General features: G+C 40.2%; 1 protein-coding gene across 6 annotated transcripts in view; it reads left to right on the top strand.

The window, feature by feature from the left end:
• The window catches only part of smoc1 (SPARC related modular calcium binding 1), a 124,870-nt gene that overhangs the window by 49,782 nt on the left and 61,072 nt on the right, over positions 1-14,016 (top strand). For all 6 annotated transcript variants that reach the window (XM_041811848.1, XM_041811847.1, XM_041811846.1 and 3 more), the window contains exons 3-5: positions 2,857-2,940; positions 13,164-13,276; positions 13,385-13,484. In XM_041811848.1, the coding sequence (XP_041667782.1) occupies positions 2,857-2,940; positions 13,164-13,276; positions 13,385-13,484 (297 nt within the window). The remainder of the gene's footprint in view (positions 1-2,856; positions 2,941-13,163; positions 13,277-13,384; positions 13,485-14,016) is intronic.

Below are 14,016 nucleotides of genomic sequence, written 5' to 3'. Positions count from 1 at the left end.
TCCTGGCACCCATCTCTGCATGTTGTTTCATTTTAACGCTGTTTCAGGCAGCAGCTGGCATCAGAAGTCTCATACATCAGAGTTTCTTTAAATGGATCTACAAATGCTCGTTAGGAGGACTGTGTTTCTAGCTGAAGTGATACCAGAGTGTTAAAGCAGAGGGCCCAGCTTCCCCTTACTATGCTGAATTCCTACTGTGGACAGGATCAGTTAACAGCAGGTTTGATACTGGACTAAAGCAAAGGATCATACTTAGTGGCCCAGTCTCAATGTCAACACTCACTGACTTCAAGGCACGTTCATGCTAGGTCTGTGAGGGCTTAGGACTGTCCCACTGTCGAATCGTAAAGTGCAGGAGGCATCTCTCACAGACTTTTTGAGCCCTTTATGCACCTTTTCTGAGAGTAGGCATATCTGCAGACTTAAGGCCAATCCCATTCTGATTGCAATTTTCTGGCCGATCACCGATCGCCCATGTTTAAAAGCCTGCCGATTACGATTTTGGCCGATACCGATTTTTTTATAACTGACAGCATACACCTTCAATGTTCCAATCTTATTTTATAAAATAACATTGAACAATACCCGTGAAAAAATACAAACTTGTTGTTTTAACTGCACATGAGGTAGTTCTCTCAAATATAAATTTAAAGTTTAGAGCAGTGCTGTCCAAACTACTAAATTATATCATTTCCTTTAGTGTTTCATTTTTCATATTTTGGTAGGTAGAGGTACATATGAAACCGATCTTACCTACCACCTATCTTATCAATCGGCAAATCACCGATCCCCCATAATTAAGGAAATTGGCGCAGATTCCGATTTTGGTCGATCAATCAGTGCACCCCTACACTTTACCCTTCCCCTTAGTCCACTCCTTCCCTTTGCCCCTTGAAACAGAGTGGTAAGGGAAGGGGTAAAAACCTTCCCTTAAGAAACGAGATGCTACTTGATTGCTGTTCATCATCACACATTGACGAAAAACAGCTACGTCATCGGAGGTAACTATAAAGCTTCGACCGTCTCATTCATACTGTGTTGATCTTCTCCACTTATTTATACAAATAATAACCCTCGTTTACATATGTAGATACCAAAAATACAATAAAACAAAAATAGGAAAAAACTTTTTTATTTATGCACCTTGGTAGTCTGTTGTGCCATTTTTCATTTGAAAAATGGAGGGGAAATTCATCATACCCCTTGGTTTCAAGTGTGGTCCTAAAAAAAACTTCATTTCAAGGACTATGTAGCCCTTAGTCCTACCCCTTGATTGAAAAGAGAACTGGGACATCACTTCACCTAACATGAACGTGCAAAACCAAGGGGTAGGGCTAAGATAAGGGCTAAGGGGAAGAAATGGGATTCACCCTTAGCATGAGGAAATTACCCATAGTTCATAGCACTGCGACATGACAGGGATTCCTTGGGGAAGCTTGCTAGTGAATGCTATAAAGGGAAGTGAAAAGAGCGAAGCAGTAAACAAAAAACGTGGAGGACGTTTTCCTGTAGGTATATTTTATAAAACAGCCTTTATCCACTGGGGAAACAGGCCTATAGGTGAAAACATAAAATCAATATTCCCAAAGCTGCGATTCTAACTTACATGACGCCATGCTGTCATCAAAAACAGAAGGGTGTCCCATTCCTGTCTCTACTACTTCGAGCCCTAGCAGCCTCATGCACTCAATCAGTTTCCAGGTGCAGTCAGTAAAGTCTTTAAGGGCTCAGGGTTTAGGGAGGAGTTTGAGATTTAGCCGCTGTTTCACCTTGCATTCTTGTATATACACTTATCTATGTGTGTTGAGAGAGCTCAGGCCTGTAAACAACTACCTAAACTAAACTTAAAAACACAGAGATGCTTGAGAAGTTTACTTTAATTCTGAGATTAGACACAACATGAAAGTAATATCATCATCATCATCATCATCAACAGTACCATCACATCAGCTCAGACTGATGACCAATGGTCTAAACACTCCATCTGCATGTTGTCTTTTTCCAGCCTATTGCCATTTCTGCCTTATTTGCAACTATTTAAGAGTTTTATAGAAACAGGAATAAAGGAATTTATAAACCTGTTCAGTTTACAGTGGGGAACCCTGAACCTCTGGCCGGAGGGCAGCAGTTCATACTCTGGAGACTGATTGCTGAAAAACTTAGTGGCCTGTGTGAGAGCAGACTGTTCAAACATAGTCTGTGTGATTTTTACCTCCTACTAATTTCCATGCAGTCTGAATCAGTAGCATCAGTTTGGATTTAAACTACACAGACAGGCCCCCAAACCAGGCTGTGATACTGCACCTTATTAGGCTCTCTAAAGGCCGGCTCAGACTACACTAATTCAGCCAGACTTTGCCCTGATTGCAAGTGCAACGTCTCAGCTCATCATCAAAACATTACATAATTATCATCCCATCCAACACGCCCCACGACCACGGCTCAACAAGACTAGCGTGTCAGAATTTTACTCTCATGATTGTCTACTTTGACCTGACCACAACAACATGAATCCAACACCTACAAATAGGAGAGCATTTGTGTCATTATTTACCAGAGTAGCATAATACAAGCAATAAGTGGTTGGGATCACGCTTGCAAGTGTAGACAGGACAAGATTTTAGTTTCAAACTCTGACATGGTACCGTCATGAATGACCAAAAAAACTGTGCAGTCCGAGCAGGCTGTAGGCAGCCTGTCAAAAAATAAATGAACTTCTGGTCAACACCATCAGCTCCCAGCTGACGTAGGAAATGTAACTGTTGTTGTAATCAGCTACTTAAACTCTAAATGCGTGCCCCAGGTCAGTGAACTGATATTTTTTGTCTTTTTTTAATCTGTTATTATTCCTCTTAGGTAAAAACCGGCCGATAATTGATCTGTTTCCGGTGCCTCCAGCAACAACTTCATCATCCGAGGGGAGAGACCTGGAGCTCAAAGGTAAACCAAGAAACGGCTCAGCAAACATGGAGAGTAGTTCTAGTGACGATCTGCTGCCAAACCTCAAAGATATTTAATTCCATCCCAATTGCTCAATCATTTTGGACCTCATTGTACCCTAATTTCCTCTTGGAAACTATAATTTATTGTATTAGCCCTTATTAGCACTGGACTGGTTTTACCTTTCTTTAACTCTTTCATTTATTTTCTTAGGAATAATATCAAGACTGCCTGACATTGTTTCATAACATTCTGAATAAAAGGCTTCTACAAAAGAACTGTTGAGCCCATTGAGAGAAAAAAATCCTTTACTACATGCTGCCAGGCTGGTAATCTGTTCCACTGAGACTTTGACTTCTTTGGATTGCTCAGCATCCAGTGGTTGCTTGCAGCCTTTGTAGACTTCCAGAAGGTGTTCAACTCAGTGAGTAAAGATGCCCTCCGGAGGATTCTGGAGCTCCATTGGATCCCACTCATTCAGCTGATATTTGCCCTATGTTCTGGTCTAGAGAGTGCTAGAGAGTGTGGTGGCTCCACCTCTGACTTTTTCCAAGTTGATTCTGGGATGAGCCCTATGCTCCCCAGTACCTGTATGGACTGGATAATGGAGCGGGTGAAAGGGGCAGCAAACTGGAGTGTCATTTGGTGGTGTCCAGACTGCTGATCTTGACTTTGCTGATGATGCTGTGATCCTTGTCGAGGCTGTAGATGGCCTCGTGGGGACATTTAACTTGCTGAGTGAGGAGGTTGAAGCGATGGGAATGCATGTCTCCTGGGCCAAAACAAAGATCCAGAGCAGTTCACCTAGTTTGGCAGCTTAATCGATCTGACTTCTAGGCTGAGCTCAACTACAGACTTGGACTCGCACATGGGGCAATGGGTTCGCTAAGCAAAATAGTGTGGTATTCCTGGTATCTGAACTTGCAGACCAAAGTCAGAGTCTTACCGTCCTTCGTCCTCCCGGTCTAACGACATACTCTTGAGACCTGGACGTTGACTGATGGCCAGAGGCGCCGACTGGACTCCTTTATGACAACTTCTCTTGGATGTATTTTTGGGAATCTTCGGCAAGACTGTGTCTTATGCTGATGTGCTCAGGAGAGACAGGATGAGACAGGTCAGCTGCTTGATACGGGAGCGGCAACTGCACTTCTACAGCCAGATGCGCTATCCCAGGCCTCGATCCAGCTCCCTGCATATTGGTTGCCCAGGACTTGGTGGGCTGGTCCAGACGCTGGGGGGGACCCCATGCAGGGTGGAGGGGGCAGCTGGGAGGACACAAAGCGGCATATGCTCCCTACCTGACCTGACCTACACCTTAAAATATCACCCAAATGCTGTAAAACTTTGACTGCCAAAGCTCCCTTACATTTCTTTCGTTTTCTTGCTATCAAGTTTAGGGGAACTTTTCAGAGCTCATCTGCAATGCTGATGTGCCCTGAGGTTATGTTTCCCTTGCAGTAAAGGTGAATGTTTTTACACCAGTGATACTGTAAAATGACATGATGTCTGAGAACTTGGGAGACTTAATAGTGACTCCTATCGCTGATCCACACCAGACTAAAAACACCACAAGCTCTGTGAAGTGTCAATTTTGGCATCTATTTCAGATTTAGTTCCATCATCTAAAGCACTTGGTTCTCAACCTTTTCAGCCCATGACCCCCAATATAAAGGTGCCAGAGACCGGGGACCCCACTTTACCTGAAGGTGGTTGAACACAGCCATGAACATGGAAAAGTAGTCATTTTAAGACAAGGCCAGCCATTAGGAGGGATAAAAGGGAAGGGGTTTTGGGAGCCAGCCAAACTGGGGGCCCATGGAGGTCAGCAAAACCACGGTCCATTGTGAAGTTAAGCTGTGAAAACCATATTTTATATTTGACGTCAATAATAACCACTCTTATCAAAGCAACAAATATCTCTATCTACTCATTTGTATAGTAAATAGCCTTCTTAAAATGAAAAAAACTTTTGTTAAAAACATTTCAAATGGGTAAAAAATTGCTTGAATAAGTTAATAATGGCAAAAAGTTGTGGAAAAGGTGTTGAAATTGGATTTTTAAAGAACATAAATGGGTTAAAAATGGCAAAAAAAAAAAAAAAGATGAAATTGGCAAAAAAGGGGCACAAAAAGTGATAAAAGGGGATTAAAAAGTGACTGAAATGGCTTTAAAGTGCAAAAACTTTGGTTGACTGTGATGAAAAACTGATATAAACTGGCAAAAATGGGATAACTGGTTAAAATGGGCAAAAAGGGGTGTAAGAAGTGGTTGATAGTAGGGGTTAGTATTGGCAAGAACCTCACGATACGATACACATCACAATACTTGGGTCACGATATGATAGTATCACCATATATCAGGATATCATGATATTGTGATATATTGCGATATTCTACACAGTTAACTGAGAAAATATAGAGATGACGTATATGTAAATCACTCAATAAGTTGGTGGTGTTCCCGCTATATTTCAAGGCAGCAAGACAGAGCTTGCAAACGGCATTTCCTTTCTTTAACTCGCTGTTTGTGCTCACACAAACGTGTGAGCAAGTCGCATTTTACTAACAACTCAGCTAAAGTAGGAATTTTTTTTTTTTACCAAAAAATCAATATTAAGAGTTGAAGTATCGATATTGTATCGGATGTATTTTTTCACAGCTCTAGTTGATAGAGGCAACAGTAGGCAGAAAGTGGCAAGAATTGGTTTAGAAGAGGCAAAAACAGGCAGAAAAAGTGGTGGAAAGGGTTTAAAATAGAAATGGGTTTTAAGTGGCAAAAATGTGCTACAATCGGTGTAAAATTTGGTGTAAAGTAGCAGCAGTGTAATTTAAAAAATATTCTTAGCTTTTTTTTAAGGCATATGGAGACCCCCTCTCAGTGTCTCGCGACCCCAAATGGGGTCCCGACCCCAAGGTTGAGAACCACTGATCTAAACAAATGGCTGTATTTGAATCCCAGACAACCCTCTGGTTAATTTTCATACTAGAGATTTTTCTGACAGCAAGAACTAAACCTGTGATTCTGTGCTGTGTGTTGATTTATCTTAAAATAACAAAGGAATACTCTGGTTTTCCCTGTGAGCATGTTTAAGATGTTGCAGCATGAACACCACATCAGGTCAGGAAACATGGACCTTAGTGAGAAGATGTCTTTCATTTTCCGCCTCTCTGTAGGCGTGTAAGTTTTTACAGACGTGGATCACACACTTCCTCAGTCTCTGGATGCCAGCCACTCAACAACAGCAGAGATTGATAGGTCTAAAGTCAAGGTTGGATCTTGGCATTTCCCCCTCCTTTCTTTTTTTTCAGCCCCACTGTCTGCTAAGAAAACAGCAGCCCTGACCAAATCCATTTTTGGAGTGAATTTTGTTCCCTCTGTATGGTAATACGTGGATATGTTTCATAATGACGGCGTGGTGCCAGAGAAAGGAGAGCTGGGCAGAGCTCACGCAGGCCGTGCAGATGCAGCAGCTCTGCTTTGTTGTAATGAAAGTGCTGCTTTATTTAAGCAGGCAGTTCATGAACCAATCCATGTTTACAATGGCAAAGCCAGGCCAAAGCTCAACGAGGTGTGCGTGAGATTCAGATTAAACACAAGAGATCAATCTGACCACGAGGGAATTAAATAGCAAACAGGTACAATCAGCAACCACAAACAACAACAAACATGTAAACATTATGACAGCTGGAGCTACTTTTCATTACAGAGCTGTGAACACACAACATGGGCACAGTCAACACGTCATACAGCAGCTGGTTCTTCACTATATTTAAATGCAACAAAATAAAACTTTTCCACCCTAAATTAGTGACTCCACAGCGTACCTAACAGAACGGTCACTCTCAGCTGGGAGAACTACATCAGCTCTTTTTCCACAGAGTGCCCTGGTCACCTGTTTTCAGCACTATGTAACCTTGGCAAGTCACCTTTCTCTTACAGAAGTGCATGAGGCTATACAACACTAGTTCACACACCATCCTTCAGCTAAAAGAAGCCAGTTTACGTTAATTCTTCTGTGACAGGGGTGTCAGACTCAGTCACAGCAGGGGCCAGATTCTGGATTCAGGTCTAACCTGAGGGCCCACAGGGTCCACTTTTAACCAAACTGTCAACCTCATTTTTCATCAGTAATAAATTGAGGGGAAAAGATGAGCAATTATGATAAGTGATTTTGAGATTTAAAAAGCCAAAATGATAAGTTAAGGCTCAAAATCTGAAATAAAAAGTCAAACTTATTTGTTCAAAATGTCAAAACACAAAGTGAGATGTTAAAATAATGCTTTTAAAAGATAAATATATAAAAAAATAAAGTCACAATCATGTTTTTAAGGCCAAAATATAACTTGAAATTTAAAACTGTGACCCTAAAAGGTCAAAATATGAGATAAAAAGTCACTTATAAATAGAAAAAGCCAAAATATTAGACAAAAGTCAAAAAAATTAAATTGACAAAGTCAATAGATAAAAAGTAAAATTAATAAACAGAAAAAGCCTAAATATTAGCTAAAAGTCCAAATAATAAATGTAAAAGGTCAAAATATGTGATTAAAGTCAAAATAATAAATATGAAAAGCTCAAAACACAAAATAAAAGTCCAAATAATAGATACAAGTCATAATTGTGCCACGCAAAATTAGAAATATAAAAAATGAAAAAAAAAAAAAAAAAAAGAATTTCCCACATTTCTTTTATCTAATTATTTTTACTTTTTATATTTTTCACATTTTTATGACTTCAGGATATTTGATATCACCAAGGTTAAGTTTACATTTTTATACTGAAGGAAATCTGCAGACCTCATATTTTAGGGCCAGTTATAGTAAGAATATAATATGAAATGGCTGGATTTGGCCCCCGGGCCTTGAGTTTGACACCTGTGTTCTAAGATCTCACATCTACAGCTGTTCTGAGCTGCTCCACTGTGTTGCACTCCAAGAACAGATCCAGTGGATGAGGGCGTGAGCCATCGGTCAGTGCAAAATCACTGTGCGCCAGCTTGCGACGCAGTCAGAGTATGTGGAAATTTAGGGTTAGAGATAGGGTGAGGAGCTTGGACATCCAGGGAGAGCTCTGAGTAGAGCTGATGCGTCTTCGGCTTGAAAGGGGTTAGTTGAGGTGGATCGGGCATCTAATCAGGATACCTTCTTGTCGCCTCCCTGTGGAGGTCAACTTGGAGGACGTGGCTGGCCTGGAACAGAACCCCCAGAGGAAAAGCTGGAAAATGACTTGCTTAGCCTGCGGCCACTAGACCCTGGATAATTGGAAGAAAATGGACAGACGGATCTTTATAAAGAAATGCCAAGAGCCTTTGATTGTGTCGTTTTTTTGTGTATCCAGGAACTACACTCTCGTATTTACATAATTTTTGGGTGTCATTAGGAGGACATTCAACTGTTTTTGTTCCCCATAAGTCTCATGCAGCACATTGTGTAATCAGCTTGTTTTAGTAAGGCTAAATATACCCAGAGTCTAGGTTTATGAATTCGTGTAATCATGTCTGTCCTTGTTGGTGACTTCATTGCACAGTTCTGGCTGTGTGCGTCTTTTTTCTGGAGGAGACTACATGTCTGTCTCCTCTCAGGTCCAGAGACAACGTTTTGAAACTTTTATTTATCCAGGGAGAGTGTTTGCCAACCATGGAGGACTGCGGTCGCACTGGTCAGCTCCCTGGTGTGATTGTGTATACAGGAACAGTGGAACATGAACATAAACTCCACAAGTCCGTGAGTGCAATAAAAACAGGAGTTGCTGAGTGGATTTTGAACCAGTGACTGGCTGGTGTGAAGCCCACTTCATTCTCTGACCTCTCAGCCACTCACATCCCCGTCCCCAGAGAGGCGGCCTGGCTCATCAGAGCTGCAGGAACACAGACTCAGTTTCCACCTTGTAGAGAACATGACGCACTCCTCAGCTCTAACAATGAGGAGCTCATAGGCTCCTTCTGGCCCTGGAAACGGTCAGTGTAGAGGAATGTGTTATTTTAGTATTTTTTGAATAGTATAATGAAAGGTCTTTGACTTTTCTGGGATGGACGTGCTGCTGGAAAAATGGCACAAAACTCTGATTTGGAAAAAAGTTCAGAAAGTGACAAAATAATACGGCTATACATTTGTTGCAAAGGTGCCTTTGAGTGAGGCAAATATTTTTGTTGGGGTAAGAAAAATACCTGTATACTTTTTATAAACTGACATGTGCACACGTGTGTGTGTTTAATTCAAAACCCCCAGACTCCATCAGTAGTGACAAGACATGATTTGGCTGTTTGTCTAAGCATCCAACATCTATGTTATTTTATTCTACAGAAAAAAATTTCAAATTAAAATTTAATAATAGAGGCTATGATAGACCAGCAGCTCTCATGTTGTGCTGTATAAAAATACTTGTAATATACATTGTTGGGATGTTTAAGCCTTTATTCATAGAGGAAGACAATGGATAAAGACAGAAACAGGGATGAGAAAGTGGGGGAGACATGCAGGATAAGTAGCCATAGGCCAGACTTGAACCCGAGCCGTCCGCATACATGGGGCGCTTTAAACCACTAGGCCATCTGCACCCGTATAAAAATACTTTTTACCCTGAAAGAATCTGGCTGCACGTAGAGAACAATCAATTTGGTGTTTACTGAAGGTCTCTGAATACAACTGTACCATCATAAAGCACGCATACTGTCCGTACATCGCCCTCTTGGTCAAACAGAAGGTTGTGAAGCTGGCAGAGATGTTGTGTGACATAAAAGAATCCCGGTGATTCACAAGAAACATCTATCCATTTTCTATATTGCTTATCCCGTTTGGGTCATGAAGGCTGGAGCCTGTCTCACCTGTCATTGGCCGAGAGTCAGGATACACCCTTCACTGCTAGCCAAACATTTAAAGACAAAGAACCAGACACACCTGCGGGAAATTTAGGGTCACCAGTTTACCTAACAAGCATGTTTTTGGTCCATGGGAGGAAGCTGGAGTACCCAGACAGAATCCACGCATGCACAGGGAGAACATGCAAACTCTGCACAGAAAGGCAGTGTGAGGCAACAGTGATATCTCTACACCACCATGCAGCCCACAGGGAACAGTGATACTAATACATTTACATGGACTCTGCTAGTATCTGTTTGCAAACTGTTAGCATGTGCAGTATGCAGTATGATTTTATAAGGTTCCTTAAAAACCTATAAACTTAACCTCCTGAGACCTGGGCCTTTGTTTGGAATTTCTTTTTTTTTTCTCCCATTTATTCGAGGTAATTTGGACCTCATAAATTTAAAAGCTCAGGCTTTGACTGTGAAAAGTTTTGAAAAACACATTTTTGTAAAGTTTCCCATAAAACAACCCCACATTTCTTGAAATAATCCTCTAATTTTTCTATTAAACTGTATCATAAAGCCTAAATTTTAAAGAAGATTCCCATCAAAATCTATTTACATTCCTGAAAAATTCTCAAAGCAAACTTCCTAAAATGTAGATATAATTCCCCAAGATTCTTTGAAAAATGATGGAAAATTTCGCCCAAATATTCCAACAAATTCCCTGAAAATTCCAGGAAATTCTAGAAAATTCAAAGGATACCCTGCTTGCTAATTCACAATCAAATTCCCAAAATTAAAAAAATAAATGTCCCAAGTTTCCAAGAGCATACCTAAAAAATTCAAAGCAAAATTTCCCCAAAAAGTAAAATACAAATTCAAAGCAAAATTAACACAAAATCACTGAAAATAAAAAAAATCCTCAAACATCCAAAAATAATCAAAATGTTCATGCAAATACCTAAAATTTCAAGGCAAAAATACTTCCAATGAAGCTCTCAAAAATAGGCAAAAATATCCCAAATTTTCCATGAAAATTCTGGAAAATTTCCAAGATATATTCCCAAAATTTTCCATGAAAATTCTTGATAATTAGAAAGTAAATTCTCATTTAAGTTAAATGAATAACTTAAACTTCCATGGGATGTACAGAAAATGTCCTCAAAATTTCTAATAGAAATTGCTTCTGTGTTGTAAGAAAGCCAGGATGTAATGTCCTCATATGTGCATGCAGAGTCTTAGGAGGTTAATTGCAATTCAAAAAACAGGAAAGAAAATACTTTTTTGTCTGAGACAAATGTTTTTATCTATTTTTATGCAAAAGTGATGGAACAACTGCACTGAATTCAACCAGTGCACAACTGCATTCAAGCAATGCAACGTCATGCTCCACCCACTTCCTTCAATGAAAACTTCACACAATAAAGCATAATTAGAGATTAAGATTAAATATGATTCACAATTACTACATTAATGTTTTGAAATGGAGTTAATTTTTTTTTTCTTTTGTCCCTTTCAGCACACTTTGGTGCAGCCATGTCAGCGTCTCCCTGCAGCCACAGCAGTGTTACTTTCATCAACTAAAACTATGACTACAAATGTTCGTCTGCAGCCTTTTCTTCAGTGACAAAAACTTGACTAAGACTAACAAATATAAGTCTGTGATGACTAAAACTGACAAAAAGTAAGTTTAGTTTTCATCAAGAGATGACTAAAACTAGACTAAATGTAATGTAGTCTTCGTCAGATAATAATAATCCATGATATTTCTCCACTGTGGGCAAACCTGTCAAAAAACAATGCATCTTTAGCTATTCTGCCTTTCAACTGTAGAAAGCAGGTACCTCAGGTTTGACAGGATGCATAGAACATACTACCATGACTTGGAACCAGATTCAGGCAAAAGAATAAATGCTTGGACTAAAAGTAAAGAGTAAAATGTGAGGACTTTTATGGACTAAAACTGGAATAAAATATTTTGAGTTTTCATCGACTACAACTAAACTAAAACTAAAAAGGGTAGAAATTAGTAAAATATGACTAAAACTAAAAGACATGTGGGGCCCGCTGGTAGTCGAGGGGTTAAGGCACGCACCATGTACGCAGGCGGGTTGATTCCGGCCTGTGGCACCATTTCCCGCATGCCTCTCCCCACTCTCTTCCCTGTTTCAGTGTCTATCCACTGTCCTCCTCTATCTAATAAAGGCATGAAAAGGCCCAAAAATGAATCAACAAACAAACAAACTAGAAGACGTCATCAAAAAACTAAGACTGAGACTGAAATTACAAAATTAACACTGAGCTACAGTGATGTAAAATAAGTCAACCACAGCTCCTTAATGTCTCTTTTCACTTAAGAAAACTCACAGACATTTGAGTGGATGGATCAAAATACATCTTCACCTTCTGTTATCAAACCCACACCTTTTTACTATTCCCTTTATTTCCTTTTCAACCCATAAAAAGGTCCTTTTTCTTTGGTTAAGTTCATTTTGTAATCTTTGATATACCTGAAGCAGGTCTGTATCCAAACAAGACGTCAATTAGCCTAAAATGACACAAAAAACAGTTTTGAAACCAAAATAGTGGAATTTTAGAACAGGAAGTAAAAAATGATGCAGTTAATTGCACTCAAAGATGAATAATTCAACATCCCCAGTCATTAAACCATCTTTGATATTTCATTGATGAATTCCACATACTGAGGCAAGCTTCTGGCTTTTTGGCACTAGTGGTGCCAGCTACATGCAAAGCATGTCAGGAGTGTGCAGCAGAGGCATTAACACTTTTTGACTTTAAATTTTGTTGTACTGTACTTCAGAAAAACCACTATAAAGCACTGCATCACATCACACTTCTACTTGAGAAACAACACCACGTCCACTGAAAGAAATCATTGCATTAAATATATTAACAGCTCTTACTCCGGCTCTGTAATGGTTTGGGAGCAAGTTTTGGGTAGATCTGCCTATTAAAGTGGAGCAAGGGGACCGTGTATTTTGTTTGCCAGTGATGGGCTGGTTTAAGCCAAAAATACCAGAGCCAAATTTTTCCCCAGCCCAGAGCTGATCTGAGCTGAACTTTCACTCATCAGCCACATTAGTCTGAAGTGCAGTATTTAAAGCCCATTGATGGCCTGAGCGACCTGCTGGAGTAATTTGAAGGCTTTTTCCACCTATCTGTCATTTAACATTGCAATATTCTATATTCTATCCCTGTTTAAAATGACTTCTCTTTAGATGCCAGACATCCCTGAGTGTCAGGCAGCAGTAAACTGTGGTTCTGCGGGTCAGCTCGTAGGTGTGAACATGGTGGTGCTGACAGGGAACAAGAGCCCTGGGAACAAAGACAACAGTAGTGCTGGATGTTTGTTTGCAGTGAACACCATGAAACTATCCTGTCAAATGTGTTACAGATGGAGGTCAGTCCAAGTGTCGCGTTGAAAGAAGCCAGGCTTTGGAACAAGCCCGGAGACCTCACGAGTCCATGTTTGTCCCAGAATGCAACGAGGACGGAACGTTTGCCCAGGTCTGCCTCCCTCCCTCTACTTATGTCTATCCTTCTCTTACCTAAATCTATCCTCCTTTCACTGAGGATTCTAACGTTTTTGAGTGATTTACCTCGCTGCCTCTGCAGGTCCAGTGCCATACTCTGACGGGTTACTGCTGGTGTGCCACCAGTGATGGAAAGCCAGTGAGTGGCTCCTCTGTGCACAACAGGACCCCGGTGTGTTCAGGTACTGGCAGGAAAACAGCATGGCAACCTGTGGAGGAAATTTTACAGTCAGGGTTATGTGTGCAGCTAGAACAGCTTTGCTTCAGGCTCTTCTCCGTTAAATCAAAAGAAATGGTCATTTCAGGTTGATGCTTATTTAAAATTTTAGAATCACATAAATACATTTACATACCATCAAGGCCGTCATGAGAGTAGAATCTTAAACTTTGATAACAGAAAACCTGTTTCTGTACTATGCCACCAATGTTGGTAATTTCTTGTTTGATCACTGAAAAATGTGGACAAACTCTTGCAGATGGTCTAAATTGCACAAATTCTACAGCAACATTTCAGTACTGTTGATGTATTTATGCCTTTTAAACACTGTAGGAGTTTGCTATTTTAAATCAATACATTCCTCTGTTTTACAGCTTTGGCACTTTTCAACTCTTCTAACATTAAAATAAGGCCATTGTATCAGTTAAAACAGATGGCATCAAAATATTACCTTGTCTCCCAAAATTAATCTTATTCAAATAATGACATTTGTTGTC

The sequence above is a fragment of the Cheilinus undulatus genome, linkage group 18 (genome assembly GCF_018320785.1).
Source record: "Cheilinus undulatus linkage group 18, ASM1832078v1, whole genome shotgun sequence".
NCBI classification, from domain to species: Eukaryota; Metazoa; Chordata; class Actinopteri; order Labriformes; family Labridae; genus Cheilinus; species Cheilinus undulatus.
Note: the sequence above shows the minus strand (reverse complement) of the source record. Positions and strands in the feature narration are given on the sequence as shown.